Genomic DNA, 27419 nt, shown 5'->3' on the forward strand with positions numbered 1-27419 from the left:
TTTACGTTTTAAGCTCTCTGTAATTTTGACACTGTTGTGCTTCCAAACATGCCTTGTGTCCGTGTGTGTGTGTGTGTGTGTGTGTGTGTGTGTGTGTGTGTGTGTGTGTGTGTGTGTGTGTGTAGTGTCACATGCTACTAGTAGTTTGCATGTTTCCAAGCTCTAAAACTGAATCAAACCAGCCCAGAGAACCGGACTGATACTGGGAAGGGGGTCAAAGGTCCCACTGGAGGAAACCAAAGAAGAAGGGACGTCACCCGCTTATCTCAGCCAATCAGATTCCAGAGTCTCTGGGCAGCATAGAGGACAGGAGAAGGAGGAGGAGGAGAAGGAGGAGGAGGAGGAGGAGGAGGAGAAGGAGGAGGAGGAGGAGGAGGAGGAGCGACTTCTTTCCTCAGACGTTTCATTGTTTGGACTGAAAAAGTTGTTTTCTTCTTCAGACTTCCAGGACAGATATGTTCAGGTGAATTCTGGGAAATGTAGGAAAGCAGAAGTTTACTTTTAGATTCCTCTATGTTTAAGTTTTATTCAAGAAGGAACCAGAGAATAAACTAGACTGGACTCTTCCTTGAAATTAAGTCAAGCAAGAGTCAGAAAGAAAACAACAGCTTTTAACCAGATTAAAGATCAGAAAAAAAGAGCAAATCCAGTTTAAACAGATGCATAAACTCTGCTCCCACTTTTTCTTCCTGTGAAGATTTATATTTAGTTTACAAGTTTTTACTTGTGTTGTGTGGTTTCTGAGAAGCTCCAGAACTGTTCAGTGGATCCAGTCCAGACCTATGAATGAGTGTGTTGTGTCACTACAGCCGTGTGCAGTGCTGCAGCAGTTCCACGAGTGTTTGCTGTAGTTCAATTTTTGACCAGCAGGGGGCAGACTGATACTGGAAGATCTGAACTAACAGAAACCTCTGAGTCTGACCTCTGACCCCAGAACAGAAACCTTTTTTTCTCCTCTTCTTTATTGAACCCTTAAAAAATACAAATAGGCACAGATAATCATGGAGAGTTATTCAAATATTCCAAGCAACTGACAAAAATACAACATAGAAAACTAATTAATCATTAATTTATTAATTCCTTCCTTCCTTCATTCACTCATTCATTCATTCATCCATCCATCCGTCCATCCATCTATGGTCGGCTGAGGATCTAAATCTTCTGGTAAACATAATGAAGTTTTGCTGTTGTAGTTAACGTGACTGTTCCTGGTTTTGTAAAAAGTTTACCATCATCTGTATTTGCAGCTGCTGCTATGGAAACGCTGCGTTGTCGGTTCTGGTTCTCAACACGGTCAGTGAGACAAAATCCCTGAAATACAGCCAACTAACAGCACAGTGGCTCACAGAGACATGAATATTCATCTTAAACAGCCACATTTTCATCTGTTTAGATTTATATTTATTATATATTTGTGCATGTTTGTGTGTGTGAGACGTCTTCATCTTCATCAGCTGTTTCCTGTTTTGGTGTGTGGAGTCACACCCTGCAGCAGAATGACGTCCGTCTGCTTCGTCTCTGCTTCTCTGTTCAACCTGTTTCTGTTTATCAGATGCTGCACACACACACACACCCACACACACACCTCTGTCTTTGTGTTAACCACCGCTGATGATGATGATGATGAGGATGTCTGACTGGATGAGGATTCAAACAGAAACAGATCTGATCTCATCAACAGGAATGTGGCTCAAGAACAACCTGATGAACTCACCTGCTTACAGGTAACAGTCGCTTTTATACCCAGGTGGTCCAACCTGTGGTCCACTGACCAGGTTGGGCTCAAAGGAGATGATCAAAATCATGATGACAGAAGAGGAAATTAACCAAGAACATTTTTCATGAAATGAAAAGCTTAAATCAGGATTTAAAGTTTTAAAGTTCTGGATTATTAGACAGTAAAAACTGTCTAACCCCCCCACAGCCCCAACCCCAAACATTAAAACAAGCAATAAAATCATTAACAGCCAATAAAAGCAATAAAATCACTAAAAAATCAGGTAAGTGTAAAAATTGGAGGAATTTGTTCAACAGTTCAATGGATTAACTGACTGTTGGTCATCTGGAAGAGAAGAAGAGGAGGAGAGTTCAGCTCTCTGAATGCTGCTCGAAAAATTGATTCACTGATCAATCAATCGTGTTTGATGGTTATTCAATTTTTTTTATTTAATTCTTTTTAATACAGGAAAGCAAGTATATTAGAGGTGTTTATGTTTACTGTACAACATCTAAGCAGGAATGATTTTCTCTATTTTATTTTTAAGTGTTGAGTGGTGAAATAAAACTGACTTTTAATTTTAAAGTAATCGAGACAAATATGAGCATTTAGCTTCTTCCTCTGCCTGTTCGGTCACAGTAAAATTTGTAGTTGGTTGACATAAAAATCAGACTCATTGTATTTTTGTTCTGTATTATGGATGATGACTGAATAAACCTAAACCTAACCTAAAGCTAAAGCTAAAGCTAAACCTGAACCTGAACCTGAACCTAAACCTAAACCTAAACCTGAACCTGAACATAAACCGAAACCTAAACCCGAACATAAACCTAAACCTGAACCTGAACCTAAACCCGAACCTAAACCTGAACCTAAACCTAAACCTGAATCTGAACATAAACCTGAACCTAAACCTGAACATAAACCTGAACATAAACCTAAACCTGAATTTGAACATAAACCTGAACCTGAACCTAAACCTAAACCCGAACATAAACCTAAACCTAACCTAAAGCTAAACCTAAACTTAACCTGAACCTAAACCTAACCTAACCTAATTCAGCTCTAATTTGCAGCAGAACAGGAAAGAAAAATTCTGAACACAAACCCTGACTGGGCTGTCCCTGATGGACAACAAAAACCAACCTCAGGGGTATCAAATGTTGGACCCAGGCCCAGAACCAGCCCGCCACAGGGTTTAATCTGGTCTGCAGTTTAATCAGACTAACTGTAACTGTCATGATCTCGTTTTAAGTTCTTGGTTCATGTTTTTGGTGTTCACTATCATGTTCTGTTTTTTTCTGCTTGTTAGTTCACCTGGTCTGATTGTTCATTTACTTCACCAGTGTCTAGTTGGTCCTTCTGTGTTTTTAAGTCCATAGGTTTCAGCTCCTCTTTGCCACTTCATTGCTTGCTCTTGCTTTCTGTTCGTGCTGTTAGTTTAGTTAGTCCATGCCATGTCCACATTTTTGCCTCCAGATTTTTTGAGTTATGTAGTTCAAGTTTAACTTTATTAAACCTTTAACTAGCACCGGTCTGCCTCCCGCCTCTTAAGCCTCTTAAGCCCGCATCCAAGGTTTCTGACAGTAACTCCTTATTTGTCCATGTGAGGTTGTATTTTTAGGTTTAATGTAAAATATTTCCAGGTCAGGAGGACAACTTTTAATATCTTTTACATCCTTCTGACTAAATACATCCAGTTACTCCAGTTTGTATGATGGTGTGCGTCAGTTCAGGTGGTCAGGATTATAACACACATGTGGAAATGTGTGTAAATTAAAAAAAAACTTCTAGACTTTTAAAAGTCACTCTAATGATAATGTGACGTAACATAACAACCTTTGTTGAAATAACATAACATTTCAGTTCCAGATGTCTTTGTTTGGAGGTTTTGTGATGTGGAAGTTGCACCGCATGTGGAAATGAGAAAATGTGTCACATGGAAAAAAAGTAAATAAAATAAATAAATAACATAAATTTAAAAATTCTAAACAAAATAAATTTGAATTAGTCAGTTTTGTGTGTTAATTTATTTATTTAGTTTAATGAATTCATCTTCCAAACAACGCAGGTGGTCCCATCAGCTCCGTGGACAGCAGCAGTGATTCTTTATATTTTATATAAAGTGTTTATATTGCTATAACTGTTATATAGTTCTAGCTATATAAACAATTTATATAGCTATAACTATATAATAGAAAAATAAAATAAATCAAATAGGTAAATATCAAATTAATTTAAAACATGTAAACGATAAACTGAGACTAAATATTGAAATGGCCTTTTTCTCTCCATTTTAGATGTTTATAATGTTTTCTAAGGATAGTTCATTAAACATAAACATCTTAATAATCTACTTGTTTGGATTATTTACAGGTTATTACGCTTTTATTTTGCAGGTCTAGTCCACTGGAAATCACATTGTGCTGAATGTGGCCCCTGACCCCTGATCGAACTGATAACTGATCAATAATCGGAGGAGCTGGCTGACAGCAGGTCCACTTTACAGAAAATTCCCATCAGGACAACCTCAGTTTTATCTGAAGACAAACTTCCTGAACAGCAGGTTTGGACATGGTGGTGCGTTCAGCCCTACAGAGACTCCTTCCTGCTCCCAGAACCAACCTGCCTGGGTGGTTCTGGAAGATCCACATCAGAGCATTTTCATTTCCAGATTTTATTCAGTGTGTGTGTGTGTGTGTGTGTGTGTGTGTGTGTGTGTTTGATTTTGTGACGTTGGGAATGCTGATGTTCTGAGCTGAAACTAAAGTTCTGTCAGCAGGTGATCAAACAGGTGGAGCAGGTGGGTCTGCGTGTGTGTGAGCACCTGGTCTGACAGGTAGTCCCTCCCTCCACCTGGTCTGACTGGTCAGAGCTTCATTCCTCTCCAGGTGAGCAGGTTCAGGTATAAATGTGGAGGCGAACGGGAGCGTCAGAACGGAGCCGGCCGGCGCTGCTGATCCTCTCTGGTCTAGTGGTTCTGTACAGTTCAACAGCACTGAATACGTTTGTGAAATGTTTAGGACCACTTGACCCGGGAAAAGGAGCTCACCTACAGCCACTCACCTGGAGCACACCTGAAACTCGCCCGGAGCTCGCCCAGAGCTCACCTGAAGCTCGCCCGGAGGCCTTCAGACTACGCGGAGCAACAGGTTGGTCTGAACCTGAACTCATCACCTGTACAGTATCAAGACTAGAAGATGTTTAGGTGGTAAAATGTGAAGAGCTTTATTATTATTGTTGTTTGTTTATTCTTTATTAAACCTTTATTTAACCAGGTTAAAAATCTCTGGTTTCCAGGGGCAACCAGAAGGTCAGCAGCATGTCTTAGAATATAGATTCAAAAAGAGAAAAACCTCTGTGGAGATCAGGTCATCCCACAGTTTCCTGTGTTTGTTTGTTTGTGATAAACAACATTTCTTGACTGAGGAAGAGGATTTCCTCTCTGAGCTGATTAGATGAAGACGAGGAAGCTCTCTGAAATACTTAATGACTGTTAAATAATTTTGTTTCTGCTGCTGTTTGTTTTCCAACTGGACAAGTGTTTGTTTGTTTGTTTGTTTGTTTGTTTGTTTGTTTATTGTGTAATCTGCTCATGTATCTGTGAATTTGTGTTCAAAATAAAGACGTCATCCTCCTCTTCATCGTGGCCTCAGTTCTCTGTTTCTCAGATTTTGTAAATAAAGTTCAGATTTCTCCGTCATGTGGGACAGAAGCTGCTCTCTGATTGGCTCCTGCTGCTGTCATGTGACGTTGCTTCAGCTGTAAAATTCTGAGAGGATTATTTTACACCAAAATACAAACAAATAATAATAGTAAAAAAAGAAATCAGAATTTTTTACATTTCTCAGATTTATAAGCACAAAGTCTTCATCATCATCATCATCATTTCTTTAAATTTCTTTAGATTATTTTCTTTTTGTTCCTTTTCCTTTTTGTAGCAGTTTTTTTTCAACTTTTAAAAGATTTTTTATGTTTATTTAGTATGTTTTTGTTTGTTCTTGTAAGTACCACTGAGACCATACAAAAACATACTAAATAAAACATAAAAAATCTTTTTTTTTTAACACAAACACAAACGAATAGCTTGTATCATCCAATCATCTTCCTTGTTTCCTTTTGTTGTAATATTTATTTCAAACTGTAATTTCTGATGGTGTTTTAGCATCAGCCTCCAAACATGGTCAGAAAACCACAAATTACAACTCCTCACTGGAGGAAGAAGAAGGTCACAAACCCAGCCGGAGGACGAGGGTGTCCTGGGAAACAGGTCCAAATGGCCTCAAATGACCCCATGATGGCAAATAGACTCCATAGTAGTTTTTAGTCATCTAATTTAAATTATTCTGTCATTTTCACATCAATTATATATTTTTCAGAAATCTGGGGATATATATATATATACACACACACACACACACACACACACACACACACACACACACACACACACACACATATATATATATATACATGATGTGTTTTTAGCTATTTCCAAGGAACAGTTCTAATCTTAACTTTGACAGTATTAGAAACAAATGAAGTCCATCAGAAGAAAGAATGACTTCAGACCCAAACTGCTTCTTCTCATTACATCTCCAGCAGCTCCATCTCGTGGACATCTGGTGTAATTACACCATCTGTGCTGGGTTTGCGACACCGCTCAGACCGGTTTCATGTCAGAGTGTTTTTTTTTCCTAAGTCAGACTATGAGGAAATGACGTCGTCCTCAGATCAGCTGCATGTGGAAATAAAGACGGATGAGGAAAAAGAAGCAGCTTCTTGTTTACAAGTGTTTCCTCGAGACATGAAACCTATCTGGAAGTGGACCTGGTGGACCTGAGGTGAGTTCATCAGCAGGTCTGATCAGCAGGATAAACTGTTTATCCCTCAATATATTTTAGAAATAATTCAAGTCTATTTGCAGTTTTCTTTATGTACTAGAGTCTGTATCTGACACATATATTGCTGGTAGAACTATTTACATCCACTAAATACCAAATGAAACCACAGGAGATTGAACATAACTTGATATGAAGTCATCATGGAGAAATCCTGAAACAGGCTGAACCTGATGGCGTCACCATGTCTGAATGAAAGTCTGGTTTTATTCTGCAGCTTTTTTCCAACACATTTTCTTTTCATCCTTGTTTCCTTTCCTTGTGTCCTCTCCTGTGGTCCAACCAGAGAGCAGACGGTGAGGATGAAGTATGAGGAGACAAGGTGCTTTTAACTAGACCCCAATTAAATCTAATCTTACACACAAATCTGCATAAATACTCATACAGCCATGGTTTAGTTACTGACATCATAAAATCTACCAAGCTCCAAGTCGGCCATTAGTAAAAACCCACCGCTGGTTTTATTCTCTACTCCTGCATTTTAGTTCCTTCCAGCTAAAATAATCCATTCCATATTTTCTTAAAAACCCTAAAGTCTATAACAGTCCTGTAAATTATGTTCAGGAATAAGGAAGCGTGTAAAGGACCAGTGTCAGTGGGTTGTAGCTGATTCACTGTCAACGTGGTGACGGGTTTTCTTATAAGTCCTGTATTTGTAGGAAGTAAGTGTAAAACATGAGGTGGAAGGTAACGGCCAGAAACACAGGAAGCTGTGCGCAAGGACAAGATATGACTCGTTTGCTTAAGAAAGTGAAAGAAAATAAAATCAGCCAACATCGAGGACGATGAACTTAGTGCAGGTCAGTAAAGTATTTTTATTTTATTACCTTTAGATTCGTAAAGACTGAGACAGAAACTGTTTGATCATCATCATCCATTCTAAGAAATTTAGTTTTCTCTTCAAGAAAGGATGAAAAAGTTATTAGAAATGGTTCTGATAAAGGCCAAGAAAGAAAATAATCAGATATGTTGGCAGGGTTTGGAGTGAGGGCAGATAATAAAGGAGCAAGACAGAAAAAATGAGAGTTTTTATCTCCAGTTTGAAGTTCTTTTAAATATTTTTATTTTTTCAGGGTGAATGTGTTTGGAAAACTTTTTCCCTTTGCAGGAAACTAGATAATTACGAACCATACTTTACAATGTAGTTTAAAGATAAATGAGGCGTTCAGTGTCAGGACTAGTCGTAAAGCAAAGGAATAAGGAAGGAAAAGTCTGAGCAGGCGTTTAATCCGCTACACGCTCCACATGACTTTGGTTGCAGGTCGTTTACGTCCCGGTTTGTGGAAAAGACATTTAAGAGTCCAAACCTGATCTTACAGAACTGGGAATGAAAATGTGCTGAAATAAAACAATAATCGTAGCAGGAAAGCAAGCAGGCTTAAATCTCCATTGAAGATGTGAAGATGTGTACTTCCCCTGTCTTTAAATAAAAACTGCAGCCAGGAGCAGCAGCGTGTTGCGTTCACTGCTGGTCAGAAAAAGCTGGAACTTTGACGAAGCGATGAGGAAACCCTGGCTGACTAGTCCAGATTTTGCTGTGTATATGAAAACTAGATCTTCTTTATATCCATGTTTCAAAGCTGCTGAACAGAATATGAAGTCAGACATCTTTATTATTTCATAAATTTGAGGACGGTAGCACGTTTAGTTTTATAAAGACAAAAAACCACAGAGGAAGAGGATTAAATCTTTTCTGGGTTCTTTCATGAGATTTAAGATATTTGGGTAAATATGGATAAATAAATATATGAATATCTATCTTATACTACTGAGGGTATTTTGTTTTATTTGAATCTAAACTCTAATTTAGCTCCTGGATCCGAACATATGAGACTTGCTCTGTGATGGACCAGTGTGAGGGCAGCGAGGAGCGAGTCTGTCCCTCCGAGTCCACTCTGAGGGGGCAACATGAAAGCAAAGATCAGAGGTGAGATAAAGATCCTCCTCTTCATCTCAGAGCTCCCCTCTCAGATGACCAGTACTCACATTTACCTTGTGTGTTACAGAACAGAGCAGCGGGACCCGGACGCAGAACCAGAACCCAGCTGTGTGTCGGCCAGCGCGTCCATGGAGCATCCGCTGGCGTTTAAAAGCCAGCCTCCTTCTGAAACAGAGTAAGTTCATGTGTGAAGTTAGTCTCTTTCATGTGTTTTATACTGCGTATGAGAATCAGGTGCTTGAATTAGTTTCTTCTTTGGTAAAATGACTTCAGTTACACATTATTGTGACTCTGGTGGGCTGGATTTTAGACTTTAGACCTGACAGGTGACAATTAGTGAGAATATATGGGGTTGTGTCTGACACAGTGTCCTTCTCCACCTTTATTATTCATTTCCTACACAAACATGTGTCATATGAAAACAGGGCCAGCATTAAGTTCGCTGATGAGTCTTAGTGTGGTGAGGGCTGGAAAATTGTCACCCAGAGGACGGGATCCATACACGGACCAGACAACGCCACCTTGGGGGATTTCACCCAGAGGAATACAGCAAAGACACTCATGTTCATTTACAACGAGGCAAAGACAGCAGTTCACTGTATGAAGCAAGAATTTATTCAAGAGTCAGTTTGAAATAAGTAAAATAACCATAAAACAGTAAGGAAGATAAATCAGGGCTGAGATCTGAGATGGTGGGGTCCAAAAAAACAAAAACAAAACAGAAACAACAAAGCAGAAACAAACCAAACCAACTTAAATCCAGAAAACTCACAAAGGGGCACCATCACCAGGGACATCCATCCACCACCGTAGGCGCAGCACCTGATGGAGGGAAGGAGAACAGAAAGATACACACAGACTCTTTCAACCGGATCCTTCCGGCTAAACTGGTGGATGGTGGAAACTGAGCTATTCTTTGTTTTGAATTTTCATTTGATGTCTGTCTGGTTCGGTGTGTTTTGTTATGGAACGCCACAAGTTTCCACTGTTTCTGCAAAACAAATCTACCCACAGGGTTTAATAAAGTTACCTTGAACCTTGAAGGAAATAGTTACAGGTTATAAAGATGTTTGAAAAAGAAAAATAAATTTCCTAAATTCTATCTATGAAATTGTACTCATTACTTTCTCCTTTGATACGTCCTTTAGATCCTCCTTCTTTCCTGAAAGTGTGGTTCTACTAATGCCCGTCTGCATGATGAACCTGGTTTATTCGTGGCCCTACTGGCGCTTATCCGCCCACTTTAAGGACACTTTCACAGCAGCCCTTCTGCTTTGATTCCCAGTAAAGTTTGCTCAGAGTCTGGCTTGTTTGTGTCAAAGAAGCTTCAAGGCCACTTCAAGTGAGCCAAATACAGGAAGTGGACGACAACACAAAGGGCATTATGGGTAAACACAACGAAAACATACGTGTGTGTATGGCTCTGAGTGGGAGAACTGTCAGACATGGAAGAACACGGTAAACGTTCTTATAGAAATGTGATCAAACCCGGACCACGAGGATCCGGTTCAGCTCCACCTTTTATTCTTACAGGGTGGAACCAAAGTCGTCCCGCATGGCCCAGCAGAGGAGCCAGGTTTCTTCTTCATTGTCTTTTCTAATCCTTCAGAGATTCTTGATGCAGCGCCGTCTCTGCAGAGGAGAAGAACTTGTTTTTTAAATGGTCCGGTTCGTTAAAGTAAAACGTGAAAGCAAACTCGGACCTGAAGAATGTTGCAACCCCATCTGAACCCAGTCTAGTGGATTATGAGGCGGGAATGCACCCTAAAGTGCGCTCAGTAACCCAGTCCTCCAGACCTTCATACGTGCACTTTATGTTCTTGACACCTTACAGGCCGTTATCTTTCACAGAGTTTTGGTGAGGAGCAGAGATTTGAACCTGCTTGGTGATGAATAGGATGCTGGACAGCCTGGGTTCACCCAAATGTCTGATGTACTGGGAACCTTTGGCACATGCGCCAGTCCAGAAAATCTCTGGCAGAGCTTCTCCAACATTCCTAGCGAGGCTGGTAGAATTAAGTCTGAATGGCTCTGTTCCAGGCTAAACCTGGTCCTCCAGCTGTTCAGGACTATGGCCATGAGGTAGTCGTTTCTTAACACGAGGCTGAGGGAGGTGTCAGGCTGTGGTTTTGGTTCGCTTATGGGACACCAAAAAACTCCAGTGCGAAGATGTTTGTTGAGGCTATAAAAACGTGATTTTGGCTACGAAGTTAACGGTGAGGTGCCTCAAGCAAGACAGAAGTGGTTCGAGCTTAAAGCCTCTTCAGGCAGAGAAGTTTGTAAAGATCAGTCACCTGAGCTCGCCTCACCGTAGCATCATTTTTACTTACTGAGGGTCAAAATGAAACTGAAACCTGGACTACACAGAGGAAATGCTGCATTCTGTACTTGATGTGATCACTGACAGCAGATGACAGGGTTTCAGTTGTCTTCAACCACACGTGCACTTTTCTCAGACGGTGTTGGTGATCATGACGTGGATTTTTTTTATTTCCTGAATAAAGGAATTACTCCAACCAGCTTTTCTTAACTTTGCAACCGTTTCCAACAAGGTCAAAGTAAAGTGTGTCAGATACAACAAGAGGTTTTCTTTATGTTTTGTTTCTTTGACATCAAATAAAACTCGTTCATCAGTGAGTAAGATGTAAGAAAAGAGCTATACAATCACTGTTAGGGGCTGGAAGAGCACAGCTGAAAAAGATGGATCTAAAATGAATTAATAGAGTTTTTTCTGCAAATGCCTTTGCAAAAAAGTCTTAAAGACTAAATTTAAGGGTGTCTTTGAATCCTTAACTCGGACTATGAGGAAGATCCTAACCTAAGGTGTTTTGTGGACCTGAATCCCAGTTTGTTCTGAACCTATCCAGTAACAGAGATGACTAAGTGTATTTGAAGTAATTTCATACAAGTTCTGATCCTCTATGGTTTTACAGGTTTATCCAGGAGGAGTCAGAGTCGGACCCTCAGAATAAAACAGATCTGGACTCCGTATTTATGGTGAGAAAAACTCTACATTTAGTTTGGTGTCACCTTGATACATGGAGCACAATCAGAAACCAGCAGATACAATCCATAAAATATAGAACATCCCTGTTACAAACGAAGGTTATGATGTAAAGTTTGAAAACATGTTACTCATCCTACTTTCGGTGTAAAGTAGATCGGAAGCTAGCGGTTTAATCTGAAAGTAAATGTTGTGTCTCTTTGTTCCAGCTGCTGGAGAAAAACATCGTCAGTTTTGTGAAAAACGAGCTGAAAAGGATCCACAAGGATCTGAGTCCAGATTCCCCCGAAAGCTCAGAAACTCAGACTGAGAATGAAAAGTTGCTAAATGATGAGGATGAAGCGCAGAGGAAGACCAACAGGGAGCTGTTTCTGAAGATCATGGTGTACTTCCTGAGGCAGATGAAGCAGGAGGAGCTGGCTGACCGGCTGCAGAGCAGTAGGTGGATTTTAACAGATAAAATATGTAGGAACCTTTTAAATAACGTGTTCCTGCTAGAGGGGAAACGAAGAAGAAAACTGGTTCATCTTTTAGTTAATCCAGAACAACTTTAGGTTCTACTACATAACATCTAAATACGGAGCTGCATCACAGCCTAGCGGTCCTGGGTTGATCATTTTCTATCCGTCTGACAGCAAGACATTTCTCCTGTCCAGAGCCACCAGTCGCCTCACACGTGCTTATGTTTTGGATGCGCTTACCCACAATGCCGTGTTCTTAACCCACAATGCACTTTGCTTTGTAGCCCAACTTCCTGTCTTTGTTCTGCATGAAACGAATCGAGATCTGTGTTTGTAGGTGGACCCAGTCCACGTTTTTGATCAGAATCAGAATTAGTTTGAGTTCACGATTCCCCAAACGAAGCAGACTTTCCGAGCGAACGGACTTGGATTGGAATCAAGAAGACTGGTGTGAATGAATAACTTCCACAACTGCAACTAAGTCCTGGCACCACCTCCAGACAACAACGTCTTCTGGTCTGGACAGTTGCGTTCCACCAAGTTTCACTGTTAGCGAGTAGCACAAGACCTCAGCATATACAACGTACGAGCAAATTCTTACAATTAATTGGTGATGTTACATCTGACGCTGGCGCCTCAAGGCCTGTGTGGGGGGCGTGTCCAAACGAAGCCTGTGTTGAAACCCATGTTGTCTTTCAGAATATCAAAGACAAACGAGACCCTGTTATGTGATTCGAGTCGCTAAAAGCTGCAGGAAATAAAGTGATGCAAGGTCCGCGTGCACAGCATTGGCTGCCACGTGTTCCTAGTGTTCGGTTGGCACGTAGGCCACTTACGTTGATATGAGGTAACATGTCATGTGCACGAGTTGCAGTATTGACTTCAATGCTGAGGCGCTCATGGTAACATGAGCATAAACAAGACAGGTCGGAGGTAAACACAATGGCTGATAGTTTTAAACACCATCTCTTGGACCTTGTCTATCGGCATTTGTATGACTTTGTCTCCCTGTTGCTCAGTGAAAAACACTCGTGACTTAACAGTTGGCAAGAAATTGGAAGCGTTTTGGGGGTTGATGCCCTGTAAATACTATGTGACCAGTAGATTTACCTTTTCACTATTTCAAAGTCCAAGTTCTGTGTACTCCCCCTTGAAGTGACCTCCAGTACTGGGTGTTTTGGCCGGGCCATGTTTCAGTAGTTTGCAGCAAGTATATACACAGACATAGTCGAACGTTGACGCGAATGCTTGCGTTCAGAGTAAATACATCCCAGCCCCTAAACAGATCTACAACCTCGAACCTCTGTGCATTACATTATTCATGAGCTTCGTTCTCATTATCCAGCAGATGTTCTTGAATTTTGCACAAAGTTTTACAACTTCTGTGAACTAAAGACTTTGTGCTTTGCCGGTGATCTCTTTTGCTAAAATGAGGAGGGGGGGACCCCAGGTTAGGAGTCACTGAGTAAAAGTTATCCTTCCCACTGTAGAGAATCAAAAGGGGCAAAAAAATTCCAGGTTGAAATGATGGCTGGGCCTTTTCTCCACAGTTCACGTTCTTTTGGTACCTGTGTGGGATTTCTGGGTACCCCACTGTTACAGTCTGAAAACATACATATTAGGCTAATCAAAAATTAGATATGAGTGACACCTGTAAATATGTCTTTGACACTGAATCAGTCTGTTGTCAAGCTCAGTGCTTAAGATTGAAAATATCGGTTTGTCTTTCAGTGGAGACAGTCAGAGTAAGAAGATCTTGAATGAAAAAGAGTTGGTTAATTGATAAAAAGCAGACGTCTAAATGAAATATTGAATGTTTGACAATTTCTGTGTTTGTTCACTCAGGAATTCCTGTCACAGAATTTCTACAAAAACACAAGTCAAACCTGAAGAAGAGGTTCGAGTGTGTGTTTGAGGGGATCGCTAAAGCAGGAAACCCAACCCTTCTGAACCAGATCTACACAGAGATCTACATCACAGAGGGAGAGACTGCACAGGTCAATGAGGAACATGAGGTCAGACAGATTGAAACAGCATCCAGGAAACCAGACAGACCAGAAACAACCATCAGACAAGAAGACATCTTTAAACTCCCACCTGGAAGAGATGAACCAGTCAGAACAGTGATGACGAAGGGAGTGGCTGGCATTGGGAAAACTGTCTTAACACAGAAGTTCACTCTGGACTGGGCTGAAGACAAAACCAACCAGGACATCCAGTTGACATTTCCACTGACTTTCAGAGAGCTGAATGTGCTGAAAGAGAAGAAGTTCAGCTTGGTGGAACTTGTTCATCACTTCTTTACTGAAACCAAAGAAGCAGAAATCTGCAGCTTTGAAGAGTTCCAGGTTGTCTTCATCTTTGATGGTCTGGATGAGAGTCGACTTCCTCTGGACTTCCACAACAATGAGACCCTGACTGATGTTACACAGTCCACCTCTCTGGATGTGCTGCTGACTAACCTCATCAGGGGGAAACTGCTTCCCTCTGCTCGCCTCTGGATAACCACACGACCTGCAGCAGCCAATCAGATCCCTCCTGACTGTGTTGGCATGGTGACAGAGGTCAGAGGGTTCACTGACCCACAGAAGGAGGAGTACTTCAGGAAGAGGTTCACAGACAAGAAACAGGCCAGCAGGATCATCTCCCACATGAAGACATCACGAAGCCTCCACATCATGTGCCACATCCCAGTCTTCTGCTGGATCACTGCTACAGTTCTGGAGGATGTGCTGAAAACCAGAGAGGGAGGAGAGCTGCCCAAGACCCTGACTGAGATGTACATCCACTTCCTGGTGGTTCAGGCCAAAGTGAAGAAGGTCAAGTATGATGGAGGAGCTGAGACAGATCCACACTGGAGTCCAGAGAGCAGGAAGATGATTGAGTCTCTGGGAAAACTGGCTTTTGATCAGCTGCAGAAAGGAAACCTGATCTTCTATGAATCAGACCTGACAGAGTGTGGCATCGATATCACAGCAGCCTCAGTTTACTCAGGAGTGTTCACACAGATCTTCAAAGAGGAGAGAGGACTGTACCAGGAGAAGGTGTTCAGCTTCATCCATCTGAGTGTTCAGGAGTTTCTGGCTGCTCTTCATGTCTGTCTGACCTTCATCAACTCTGGAGTCAACCTGATGGAAGAGGAGCAAACACCATCTGAAATATTTGAACGGAATAAAAAATATGAAGAGCCAAAGCTCTACCAGAGTGCTGTGGACCAGGCCTTACAGAGTCCAAATGGACATCTGGACTTGTTCCTCCGCTTCCTCCTGGGCCTTTCTCTGCAGACCAACCAGAGTCTCCTACGAGGCCTGATGACACAGATGGGAAGTAGCTCAGAGACCAATCAGGAAGCAGTCCAGTACATCAAGAAGAAGATCAGTGAGAATGTGTCTGCAGAGAGAAGCATCAATCTGTTCCACTGTCTGAATGAACTGAATGATCGTTCTCTGGTGGAGGAGATCCAACAGTATCTGAGATCAGGACGTTTGTCCACAGATAATCTTTCTCCTGCTCAGTGGTCAGCTCTGGTCTTCATCTTACTGACATCAGAAGAAGATCTTGTGTTTGACCTGAAGAAATACTCTGCTTCAGAGGAGGCTCTGCTGAGACTGCTGCCAGTGGTCAAAGCCTCCAAGAAAGCTCTGTAAGTGGATTTATTAAAGAGACATTGTGTAAGAATTACTGCCATCTAACATATAGCACATTCTAGCTTCTCACTTTCTCAAACACGTATTGCAACAACGGTAGCCGTCGTATCTGAAAAGGCTCGACAACCCCCACCAAAGCATGGTACCATTAACATACCAGCAGCCCGACTTCTGCCCCTCCACAATACCAGTACACGTGTGACCACCACAAAACAAACACCAGTAACACAGTTACTCTATTTCAGAGCTAACAATCTGTCTAGCAGGGAAAACATCTGGTGGATGGAAATTCACGGTCAGATATGGTTCCTGTGTTTAGAAGGATAATGGTTCTCACAGGGCGAACAGATCCCAACAGGGGAACTGGCCTTGACACAGCACCAGCTTTTTGTCCCAGTAAAAACCAGCTTATAAAGCCTTCCCACTGGCTTTTAATCCAGCTTTACCACGACTGAAATCTGGCGTTTACCGTGACGATGAAAGCAACTGAAACCACATAAACATGTCAACACTGTCTTAAAAACAACAAATGAAAAAAGTTAGCTGTAGGCTCATTTGGGCAGTACTGTTAATTGTTGAGGAGAAAGCTGCAGCTTTAGCATCCCTTTTAAAATCTTTCTCCTTATTGAGCTCCTATCTGGAGAACGCTAGCCCAATGTTTTGTCCTTTTTGTGTCGTCTGGTCACGCTGCCTTTTAAGTCCCTTTTTTTAGCTTTTTTGGTGATGGTGAAAACGGCTCCTGTGCTGCTGCTGCATATGCATGGTCCTGGATTTTTGTGAATAACAGTTTAACAGATATTCTACCTTGCCAGGGTAGTAAGCCTCTCTCGTTCATGTTCACCTCCCACGTCACAATCATTGTGCGCTGGCTCGCAGGGAAAATGCATAGTTGGTGTATTTTGTCCCTTGATGGCAGCTGTAGTTTCAAGATGGCTTACCCATCATATGTATGAACAAATCTAAACATTTTTGCTTACGAGAATGTGTCCGATCCTTAGCGGAGGTCAAAATACACCAATGATGACACATATATACGAGCAGACATTGATTTTGGTCAGTAAACAGAAAATGTTGCACAATGTCCCTTTAAATTTTTTTATTTTTTACATGACAAAATCAAACCTTTTATATGGAATTTGTCCTCAGGTTGAGCTGCTGTAACCTCTCAGAGAGAAGCTGTGAAGCTCTGTCCTCAGTTCTCAGCTCACCGTCCTCCAGTCTGACTGAACTGGACCTGAGTAACAACGACCTCCGGGATTCAGGGGTGAAGCAGCTGTCTGGTGGACTAAAGAGTCCTTACTGTAAACTTGAAACCCTCAGGTTTGGATTGTTTTAAAATAATGTTTTGTTATTGTTGTTCATTTTTACACTGAGTTTTATTGCAAGATATTTAACAAGAAGTCCTTCTTCCTTAACTTCAGTCTTTCAGGTTGTCTGATTACAGAGGATGGCTGTGGTTCTCTGGCCTCGGCTCTAAACTCCAACCCTTCCCATCTGAAAGAGCTGGACCTGAGTTACAACCATCCAGGAGACTCAGGAGTAAAGCTTCTGTCTGCAAGACTGGAGGATCCACAATGCAGACTGGACTGTCTCAGGTACAAACATATGTTCAGAACCATAATCTGAGTTTTCATCACTGCCTGTCTCTCTGACTTTGTATAACATTTTCTTTAAAAAAAAATGTCCACTTGGATTTAACGTAGCAAATAAGTAGGATCTTCCTATTGGAAGATTACTGCAGGTTTCAGCTGGTGACAAGACACATCCTGTGTTCGTGGAAAAGACGTTAGTCTGTTTAAGAAGGGTCAAATTATTGGCATCAAGTAGAAAAATCACCTACGCTGTGTGGGAGACATCCCTGGTGGACCACAGGATAGTGAGCCCCAAATCCAGCCACCCCCACCACTCCACCATACCTCATCCAGATGTAGCAGACTGGACAACCCCCCCAGGGCCAGCAGCCCCGCATCAGCGTAACCAGCCTGGATCACGGCCCCTGGGGCAACGCCCTCCCCTTGCCCGCCCCCGGTGGTGCCCAGGAAAGAAAGGTGTGTGAGGACTCCATTGGCCTCACCTTCCCCGCTCATGACTGTTTGTGTGTTGTTTGCAGTTGAAATTGAGGGGTAGTAACCACACTGTACTGGGAGCAAGGCCACCCGAGCAGCCCCACCCGCCATGCATAACATGGCACGCCCCCCAAAAGTTGTCTGTGGTGTGTTCTTGTGTTTTGATGTCTAAGTGTAATTAAAACTGAGAGGCGCCACAGGGTGCAGCCAAGGAGTCCACTTAGATAGCCCCTTCGCTCCACGCTACATGACGTGCACGTCTCTCAAGACCCTATGTGTGTGTGAGAGAGAGTGGGGAAGGGAAGGGGATTTAAGACCAGAGAGAAGCAAACTTCCTGCCAGAGGATGAGCCGCTGGCAGCAGGAGGCACCCCTGGTCCTCAGACGGCCCCCCAGAGGAGGACAGGCCAGGAGCAGCCGTCCCCCACAACGAGGACACACTGTGACCGCAGCCAATGAGCCGCCACCAACCCCAGAAGGCACACACCCACCACATGTGGGTGAGGAGAGGAAGGGGAGGAGGACAGTGGGAGAGCCCAGGCCCACCCAGGCCTCCCCACAAGTGCATGTGATCCCTCCCCACATACACACCTATGTCCCACTCATCTTGACACATACACATACACATACACACACAGACACACACACACATACACACACAAACCTCTCCGTCTCCCATTTAAAAATACCCCAGCATCTTCCTCTACGATCCCCTAAGCCCCACTCAGCCCCCTTTATACCCCTACACCCCTCCTGCCCCCGGGCCATACCCTGAGTCCCGGGGCAGCAACCAGACACCAGGGCATGCACCAACCTACCCTGTGACAGCACCCCCGGACGGCCCAGAACCCCTGGCACTAACCTAACCCTCCACCCCGAAGAGAGGGGGCAATGTCCTCTGTCACCACACGGGATTGTTTGGACTTGAACTGTTGCTACTGTCAGAGTAGTTACAGGTATGCTGGTACCTGCCTTTCTGGAGCCTTGTTTATCCCTCGGTGCTACCAGATTAGGTTGATTAAGGATAAATAAACCACAGCTGTCCCAGTTAAAAATGACATTCTCAGAGCATACATAGGGATTTCTTTAAGCTTAAAATATTCACTATTGAAAATATTTTAAACTATTAAATTTAAAATATTAAATTTTAAAGTGTAAATCTAGGAATATTTCTTTGACTGAAGCCCTAGGTCTATATTCACAGATACAGAATAAACAAATCCTTCAGAGACAGTTGAAACCAGATTTTAGCCTGTATTTGTCACATCATGACAGTCGTGTTTCTTCCTGCAGAGTGGATCACAGTGGAGAGCAGAGATTACTACCTGCCCTGAAGAAGTGTAAGTTTCACTAATGATGATGAAATCTAGATGGTGTTTTTAACAACATACCGGTGTGTTTGTCTACGTCTTTATAGAAGACCTCATGTGCTTTGTCTCCTTTTTTTCTCCATCAGATTTCTGTGAACTTGAAGTGGACACAAACACCGTCAATCCGAACATCAAACTGTCTGACAACAACAGGAAGGTGACCCTGGTGGAGGAGGATCTACTTTATCCGGATCACCCAGACAGATTTGATCACTGCTGGCAGCTGCTGTGTCGAAATGCTCTGACTGGTCGCTGTTACTGGGAGGTGGAGTGGAAGGGGTGGCTGGATGTATCGGTGAGTTACAGAGGAATCAGGAGGAGAGGATTCAGTGACGACTGCAGGTTTGGATGGAATGATCAGTCTTGGAGTCTGAACTGCTCTAATGATGGCTTCTACGTCTGGCACAATAACATAAGGACATCGATCACCTCCTCCTCTACCTCCTCTGGCGTAGTCGCTCTGTATGTGGACTGTCCTGCTGGCTCTTTGTCCTTCTACAGAGTCTCCTCTCACTCACTGATCCACCTCCACTCCTTCAACACCACATTCCCTGAACCTCTGTATGCTGGCTTTAGATTTAGGTCACCTGCTTCATCCGTGACTTTGTGTTCTGTGTAGGAAGACGTTTCTGTGGAGGGACAAAATAGTCAATGACTGAGGTCAAGATTTTGATGTTTACACCACTGAACAGGCATGAGCAGATCATAGAAGTGAGATGATCTCTACAACACACAACACTTTTTTCAACCCTATGAATGTCTGCATGTAAAGTTTAAAGATATTTGTTATTCACATGCAGTCCCACATGGGTGCTTGTAGCTCAGGAGGATGTGCGGTCGTCTACAAACCGTAAAGTTAGTGGAATGACTCCATGTCAACGTGTCCTTGGGCAAGACACTGAACTCCACGTTGCCTTGCAAAGTGTCTTATCAGGGTATGAATGTGTGAGAGGAAAAAGCATTTAGTATATAACAGTGGTGTGTGAGTGTGTGTGAATATGATGTGTAGTTTAAAAGTGCTTTGAGTGAATAAACATGTGAATAGAAAAGTGCTATTTAATTAAAGTCTTTTTATTTTAGCTAGCAACACAGGAACTTTGTAGCATATATTGATAAAAGTGAACTGAAATATTCTTCCTGAGTTGAGCCTTTTTATATTGAATAAAATGTGAGTAATATATTTGTCTTTGCTAAATATGTGATTAAAAAAAATAAAGAAAAATCTAACAAAAACTGTGGTATGCAGATTAATATTTTGTAGTGCATCTGTCTTCTTTTTCTACATGTACTTTTCTTCTTTTAAGGTTTCGGAAGCAATTTTATAAGATTACAAAACGTTCAACTCATTTGCTAACGTCCAAACTATTCAGAGTCCATCATTCTACAGCGAGCTGCCAGTCTTAGCAGCAGTGAACATCCACCCGATCCCCTGTACGTCCACTGTGCTGTGGAAACATCCTGCCCTGTTCCAGTACCTAAAAAGACTCCCAACCATCTGAACCAGACCAGTTGTCCTAACATCTCACATCATGAAAGTCTCACCTCAATAAGCAGGTGAACACCTTTCAGGACCCATTACAGTTTGCTTATTGTAAGGGACTTGGGGACAAAGACACCATCATCAAAGAGCCCACTCTTATCTGGACCAATCAGTTGACCAATTTCAAGTGCTTTTAATACAATTCAGATGCTCTGTTCTGTGAGAAGCGCCATAGATTCCAGGTGGATTCCTCCACCACCACCTGGATTTATGTCTAGCTAACAAACAGACGGGAAGGTTGTGTGTCTGAGATGCTGGTCAGCAGCACTGGAGCACCACAAGGGACTGTACTCTCCCCACTTCTCATCAGACTCCCTATACAACTCTGAGTCCTGGTATCTGCAGAAATACTCTGATTACTCTGCAGTTGTGGAGAGTATCAGTGATGGACAAAAGCTGAGTACAGAGAACTGGTCAATTTGCTGGATGGTGCAGAAAAAAAAAATCATGAACAAAAGAAAAGAGATGATTGTGGATTTTAGGAGGAACGGTAGTTAACAAAGCACTTTTTACATCCTGGGAGAAGAGGTGGAGGACTACAGGTAGGGAGTTCAGCTGGACAATCGACTGGACATACAACAGAGAGGCCATCTAAAGCCAGAGACAGAACACACAGAAATCCTTCAGTGTCTGCGCCAAGATGTTTCATATATTTTTAGTCTGTGGTGAAGAGTTCAGTCTGGTTTGATTCTGATTGAAACGTTTATTTTTAAAAGTGGAAAAAAATGAGAGAAAAAGTAATTTACGAGTCCATCACTAGAAAACGTGACTTCAGACTTCATCGATGAGGCTGAAACTGCTTCTGCTTTGTCTCATTACATCTCCGAACGAACCGAATCCACAAAAAACCACTTTATTCTCCTTATTTATGAAGATTCTGACTGTTTTCCAGCCTTATTTTTAGATGATGCCTGCGGAATGACCCATTTGATTAAATCACACAATTAAACACTCATTTTATCTGACACTCTGGTCCTCACCCCTTACCAGTGAACTGAAATGGGATTTGTTAGTAGTCATATTAGTGCTCAAATGTAAGTACATGTACTCGCTTTGAAAGAAAACGTGGTCGCTAATCCTGATTGTTGTTCTTCTGTCATCCCCGTCCAGGCTGACTTTAACACGACTCTCCTGTTCTTGGTGCTGAAGTGTTGAAGTTGGAGAAAATCTCTAACGTTTTCAGAGTTTTCTGTCACATCATAGAAAACCAGCATTTCTGCACACAGTTCTTCATCAGGTGGCTTCAAGTTGATAAAAATGTCCCTGTGATCGTGAAATTAGCTGCCACTGTGGAATGAAAATAACTTCAGAACTTCAGTGCTCTTTGGCAAGGGGCACCATCTTCTCCAAGAGCAAATGTAGGTGTTAGCTTCCTGTAGCTTCTTCTGTCACCAGCCAATCAGCCGAGGGCTTGAACCAGCCATTCATCCATTCTGTGGCTGCTTCTTCATCTAGAAGCAGATTTATCGGAGTGTCATGTCTTGCTCCAGAGTCCATCCACCATCACCGTTCATCCACTGGCCTCGCTCATATGAACTAATTCGAGTGGTTCAGCTGTGTGTGTGGTGCTGTATCTGCATGCGGAGGTTGTGTAACTCTGTCAGATCAGAGGACCTCATCTGAGGCTTCACTTCTCCGTCCTGCAGTCTGAAAGTTCACGCTTCAGCGACATCATTCTCCTCCCACAGTCCTCACACACTCTCCTTTTTATTCTTGCTTTGCTGAGAGCAGAGATTTCATCAGAAGCTGCATGCTGGATGATGGAGAGCCAGAGAGTTCATCAGATTCTTCATTAAAGTACTGAAGCTGTCAGAGTTGTTATCCGACATGTATTCCCAGTACTGGAGCACTGCTCGGGGAAGCAGGCCGGACTACAGGAGGTACACAGTGAGTATCACACACTTCATCATGAAGTAAAGAATCAATGAGGAGAAAAAAATCTCTTCCAGTTCTGTTGTTTCTGTCATTTAGACATTTTTGTGTCTGTTAAAAAATAATTTTCTACATTTCTGACATATTTCAGCACAAATACAAAGTTTGTCTTCACTTTGATGGGAAAGACTCTAATCACCACCAAAGCCCCATCCCCTTTAAATCTATATAGAAATAATTCATGCCTTGTATGTTCTTTAAATAAAAAATAACAAATTCAAGTCAGTAAACAGGCATTTAAAGGGTTAAAAGTCTTAAAATAATTTAATGTTTGATATTTTTGAACATGTCTGAAGTTGTTAAAAGTGGTTTATTTTAAAAAAGCCAGAGGCGTGATAATTTTATAGCAGGGTATGTACATTTTTACCACGATGGTCCTAAAAAGTACTATCTGACCCTACATAAATCGTACTAATACAATCAAATCAATTTCATTACTAATATATAATATATATAATATATAAGCCTGTAATCACCACCACTGATCCCACTACTATTTAATTAATGGGAAATAATTCAGTTTTTGTTTTGTTTTTTTGCAATACATAAAGCAATAATTCAAATATTTAAACTGGTATTTAAAGGGTTAAAATATAAAAAAATGTTTGAATGTTTGGTAGTTTAGACGAGATAAGAAATTGTTCAAGTGATTTTTGAAAAAATAACCTGAAACAAATATTGACGTTTGATGATTTTATAACATGGACATTTTTGGCCATGAAAGGTGCTGAATTAGAGGAAGACACAAGGGTTCAAATTAAACGTGTCCAAAATAACCAGAATTCTTCCTGACATTTCACGATTTTTTTATTTTAAAGATAATCACGTTTAATGGTTTTAGTTTGTGAAGTAGTGCATTTAATGCACGGTGAAAGTCAGAACGTGCACGTTACTGTGGAAATTGCTGTTTGGAAGTGAATACCTGAACTGTGTGAATGTGCAGTTTGGTGAAAAGTTCATGAAAATGTTGATAAATTTTGACAAATAAATGTACATTTCTGATGCCATGGTCATATTTCTGATTAATAATAAACAAATTATAAAAAGCAAATGAATATAAGACACAGAGGTGTGACAAGGTGGTCTAATATAGACGAATTTCAATATTTGATGGTGCTGAAAGATGCAGTTATGGGACAACTAAACAGTGACCTGAAAACCTTTTTCTTTTGGAGTTCGAGAGGCTGCTTTCCAGAAACCAATGCATATATTTGACTAACCATTAATGCTTTGAACACCACACATATGGATCTGAAAGCTCTGAAAAAAATTAAGAAGCTGAGGCATTTAAAAAGTTGTTTTCTGAAGGCCCAAACAGAGTCTTCCACTGAAACTATTTTTCCATTTTTGCTGGTTTTGATATATGATAGATGTTTTTGTGTATTCTGAGAGAATAGGCAAAGGTGTATTACTGTAATTTTAGTTTCCTATGTGGTGTAGTCCTTGAGACACTGACCTGAAAATGGAAGAAAATAAGGATGCAGGAAAATCAACACATAGCCCCCTCACTAAATTGGTCTGTCTCAAAAATTCTCCATCTTAACAAACCAAACTTTTACAGTATCCATGTTGGATAAATAAATTAAATAAATAAAATTTCTGAATTTTTTGAGCCCCATGTGCATGGGGCATCTGTGAAATGGCATGAAATGACCCTAATGATAAGTAATTATTCTGGCCATCCATCATTCTGTCTCCAAATGATGTCTGAAAACAATTCGTCCTCCTGTCTGGCTGCAGGTGGTGGAGGGGGAGACTCGTCTTCCTCTGGGCTCCACCTGTCGCAGGAAGCGCCTTCGTTCTGCAGGAGAGGAAGAGGATGAGGAAGCGAGGAAGAACTGTACATGTCGGCCGAATCCCGAAGGCTCGCTGTCGGCCAGCGAGCTCAGTTGCTATGACAAGCTGGAGGAGGAGGAAGAGGAGGAGCTTCAGAGACTGTGTCAGCGCTGCCACATCATGGCGTCGCAGCTGAACAGACAAGCGGCAGCTCTGGCCGACACGACGGCGCTGAAGGTCAGGAACAACTCTGCACTGTTAAAACACAAACGCCAGAACAAATGAGACAGGTGGGACTTCAGGTCTTTATTAGACTCCCTGCAGACTGCAAGAAAGAAATGTTTTCTTTTCATAGGCTCAGTATAAAAGATGGACGAGCACTAGGTGGTGGTGGTTCTATTAAAAAAAAACACAGTTTGTTTTCAGCCATTTTTAGAGTCAAGTTAGATGCACTTCTGATTACTGCAGCAGGCACAGAAAAATAAAAAGACACCTTTCAAAGCCCCACTTCTACAAGCACCCACTAACGACCATTAATTCAGCTTCCAGCTTCATCCTGTCTCTTCTCTGAGATCTCTCCAGCCAGTAAAGGTCAGTCTAGTGTTGACTCTTGTCTTCTGTCTTGCTATGTCGCTTCCTCCGAGACTGTCCTCTTGGGTTTCTTTGATGAATCAGTCACGTTCAAAACAGCCAGAGTGTTGATATCCAGTTGCTAGCATGCGACAGTGCTAAAGATGAAACTCAGCTGTAAAACACAAAGTTATGAAATGGTTTCTCAACCTCAGAACATTGCAGGGCAACATCTCCAGTACTGTATACATTTGAACTCGTTAGAAATAAATAGATGTTCAGTCAAATTCCTCATACCTTGGCGTTTTCTCTGTTTCCTTCCCTAAGGCCTGGCACACACAAAGTTTTTTTTTTTCTAATGAGATTTTTTTATCTGGTCGAGACCTCACATGTGAGGAGAAAAAAATGAGGCATTTAACAGTTTTGATCGTACTGTGTGTGGTGTGCTCAGATAATCTCATCACAGAACAACAAACATGTAACGATGCTGTCCTGCAACTCATCTACAATCTAGTCCTCCGAGCCAGAAATCTGGCATGACTAAGTGTGATCTAACAAAAAGTTAGAAGAACCATAGCAACAACCAGCAAAAAAACGTAGAAGAAGAACCGTAGCAACAACTGGCACAAAATGTAGAAGAAGAACCATCGCAACAACCGACACAAAAATGTAGAAGAAGAACCATAGCAACAACCAGCAAAAAAACGTAGAAGAAGAAACATAGCAACAACCGGAAAACATAACGCCCAGCATGGAGGAATGACGGTGGTCTTGGGACTATTGTTAACAGAAAAATCCAGAACTGAAAAATAACAGACTGGAGACGACAAATGCAGACTTTTTATCCTTCCTTGCTCTCCAGTCAGCTCGCTCTCTGATTGGCTACATTCAGTTCCACGTCACCATTCACACAGTCGTGACTCAGGAGTCGCCAGCTTTCCGCACACACGTGAAGATATTTTGTCGTAAATATTGAACGGGTTCAATATTTGCGATTGTTGGCCACGATCGGTTTCAGAGCCGATTATCAGGGACGAATTCTCTCTTAACACAACCCAGAGCAAATGATCATTTTATAGGAAAATCTTATAAGAGTCAAGATAATCGGGCGTTTGCCGTCCTTGGTCGGAAAGGGGCAAAATCAGGACAAAAACAGCCCGAAAATCTCTATGTGTGTACCAGGCCTTAAGCCTTATTTATGCTTTGTGTTAAATAAGCGTACACACAGATCCTTCTGTCTGCATCCTTTACATGATTATTTGTGTTGAGCAGAATAGCTGACGTACGACCAGTAAAAGAAGGAAAGGAAAAGAAGAAGCTTTGATATATTTAATGGCCAGACAGACCCCCTGCATCTCCTGCCCTGCCTCTTTTTATGTTCCTTTCTGACACTGATGTCGGAACTTGGAGGTGAACTCTGCACTGCCACCTAATGGATGTTTTAAATAAGAACCATGTCCTGGGAGTATGTAGGCAGTGATGTTTGACACTGTTAGACGTGGATGTACTTATTGAAGCAAGTAAATGGACCTGAAATGAGGCTTTAGACTGACTTTCTCTGAAAATGGCTTGGTACAAGGACTGGATCAGGATTCTGGATCAGAACTTTACAGAATGAAACCCTGTTTTCATAGATTTATTATTTTTATTCACGTGACATCGCATCTAGCTGGTGAGGATGACCAGTCATGATGCACGTTCACCCTGCATCCATAGACACTATAATGTAATGATAGTTCATGGTTGGACCACAGTTTCCTTCTTCTACGGACGCTCGCTGCTCTTTGACATGAGTTGAGTTGACTGTTTATCCCATTATATAACCTTTCAGCATGATTGATCACACATCCACAAGGACAGAAGAATGGAAGGAAGATCAGTGGCTGAAAGTCGGAGCTTCCAGAGGCAGAACGATGGCTCAGTTTGAAACTGATGATCACCATGGTAACAGATGCTGAACTCATAGCCTGCTCTGAAGAGGTTTCTGTTCTTGTACAAATGTCCTTTCTTTTCTTTGTGACGATGCTACCAAGCGATGGAAAGATGGTCGCGTCACAAAGTACGATGTTACTGCATTAAAGAGAAAAGTGTAAATATGTAAATGGCTGTTTCTCTCAAGACTTTATGTCGATAGACCTGAATTTGAATTAAAACTTATCATTTGACTGAAAGGTTCAGTAATGTCAGATATGGGAGTTAAACAGTTGACTCAGCTCATTTTAAACTAATCCTTTATTTCTGTATTGTTTGTATTTTAACTAATTTATTTGCACGTATTCGTCTTCCCTGCCTGGAGAAGCTGCTTTTTTGCTCCGTCTTAGGCTCTTATCTTTGCTCTAAATTGTCTCTTTGCATATTTGCGCCTGACTGCTTTGTTTTAAAATATATTTCCAAGTGTTTTAACTGAACTCAACCCGTTTTGTAATAAATGTAAAAGGACTTCTTGTCTCCATCGGCTGCTGGATGTTTGACATCCCGTTTTCTGATGGGTTGATCC

At 41.7% G+C, this 27419-nt stretch overlaps 1 protein-coding gene across 1 annotated transcript; it reads left to right on the forward strand.

Moving 5' to 3' along the window:
• Positions 1-6913: 6913 nt before the first annotated feature.
• Positions 6914-20330, forward strand: LOC121633433 (NLR family CARD domain-containing protein 3-like). Its single transcript, XM_041975463.1, has 10 exons — positions 6914-6940; positions 8429-8545; positions 8625-8732; positions 11491-11554; positions 11771-11999; positions 13868-15665; positions 16816-16989; positions 17091-17264; positions 19028-19074; positions 19191-20330. Exons 1-10 carry the CDS (start codon positions 6921-6923, stop codon positions 19721-19723), a joined length of 3264 nt encoding a protein of 1087 aa, XP_041831397.1. The 5' UTR covers positions 6914-6920; the 3' UTR covers positions 19724-20330.
• Positions 20331-27419: the final 7089 nt, after the last annotated feature.

Source organism: Melanotaenia boesemani, chromosome 22 (genome assembly GCF_017639745.1).
Source record: "Melanotaenia boesemani isolate fMelBoe1 chromosome 22, fMelBoe1.pri, whole genome shotgun sequence".
In the NCBI taxonomy this organism is placed as follows: domain Eukaryota; kingdom Metazoa; phylum Chordata; class Actinopteri; order Atheriniformes; family Melanotaeniidae; genus Melanotaenia; species Melanotaenia boesemani.

What these genes read in the sequence shown, in the direction of transcription:
- LOC121633433 (XM_041975463.1), top strand. Translation starts at nt 6,921, where the DNA reads ATGAAGTATGAGGAGACAAG. An exon ending in TGTAAACTTGAAACCCTCAG is followed by an intron (nt 16,990 to 17,090) that starts GTTTGGATTGTT and finishes CCTTAACTTCAG; the next exon opens with TCTTTCAGGTTGTCTGATTA. An exon ending in ACTACCTGCCCTGAAGAAGT is followed by an intron (nt 19,075 to 19,190) that starts GTAAGTTTCACT and finishes TTTCTCCATCAG; the next exon opens with ATTTCTGTGAACTTGAAGTG.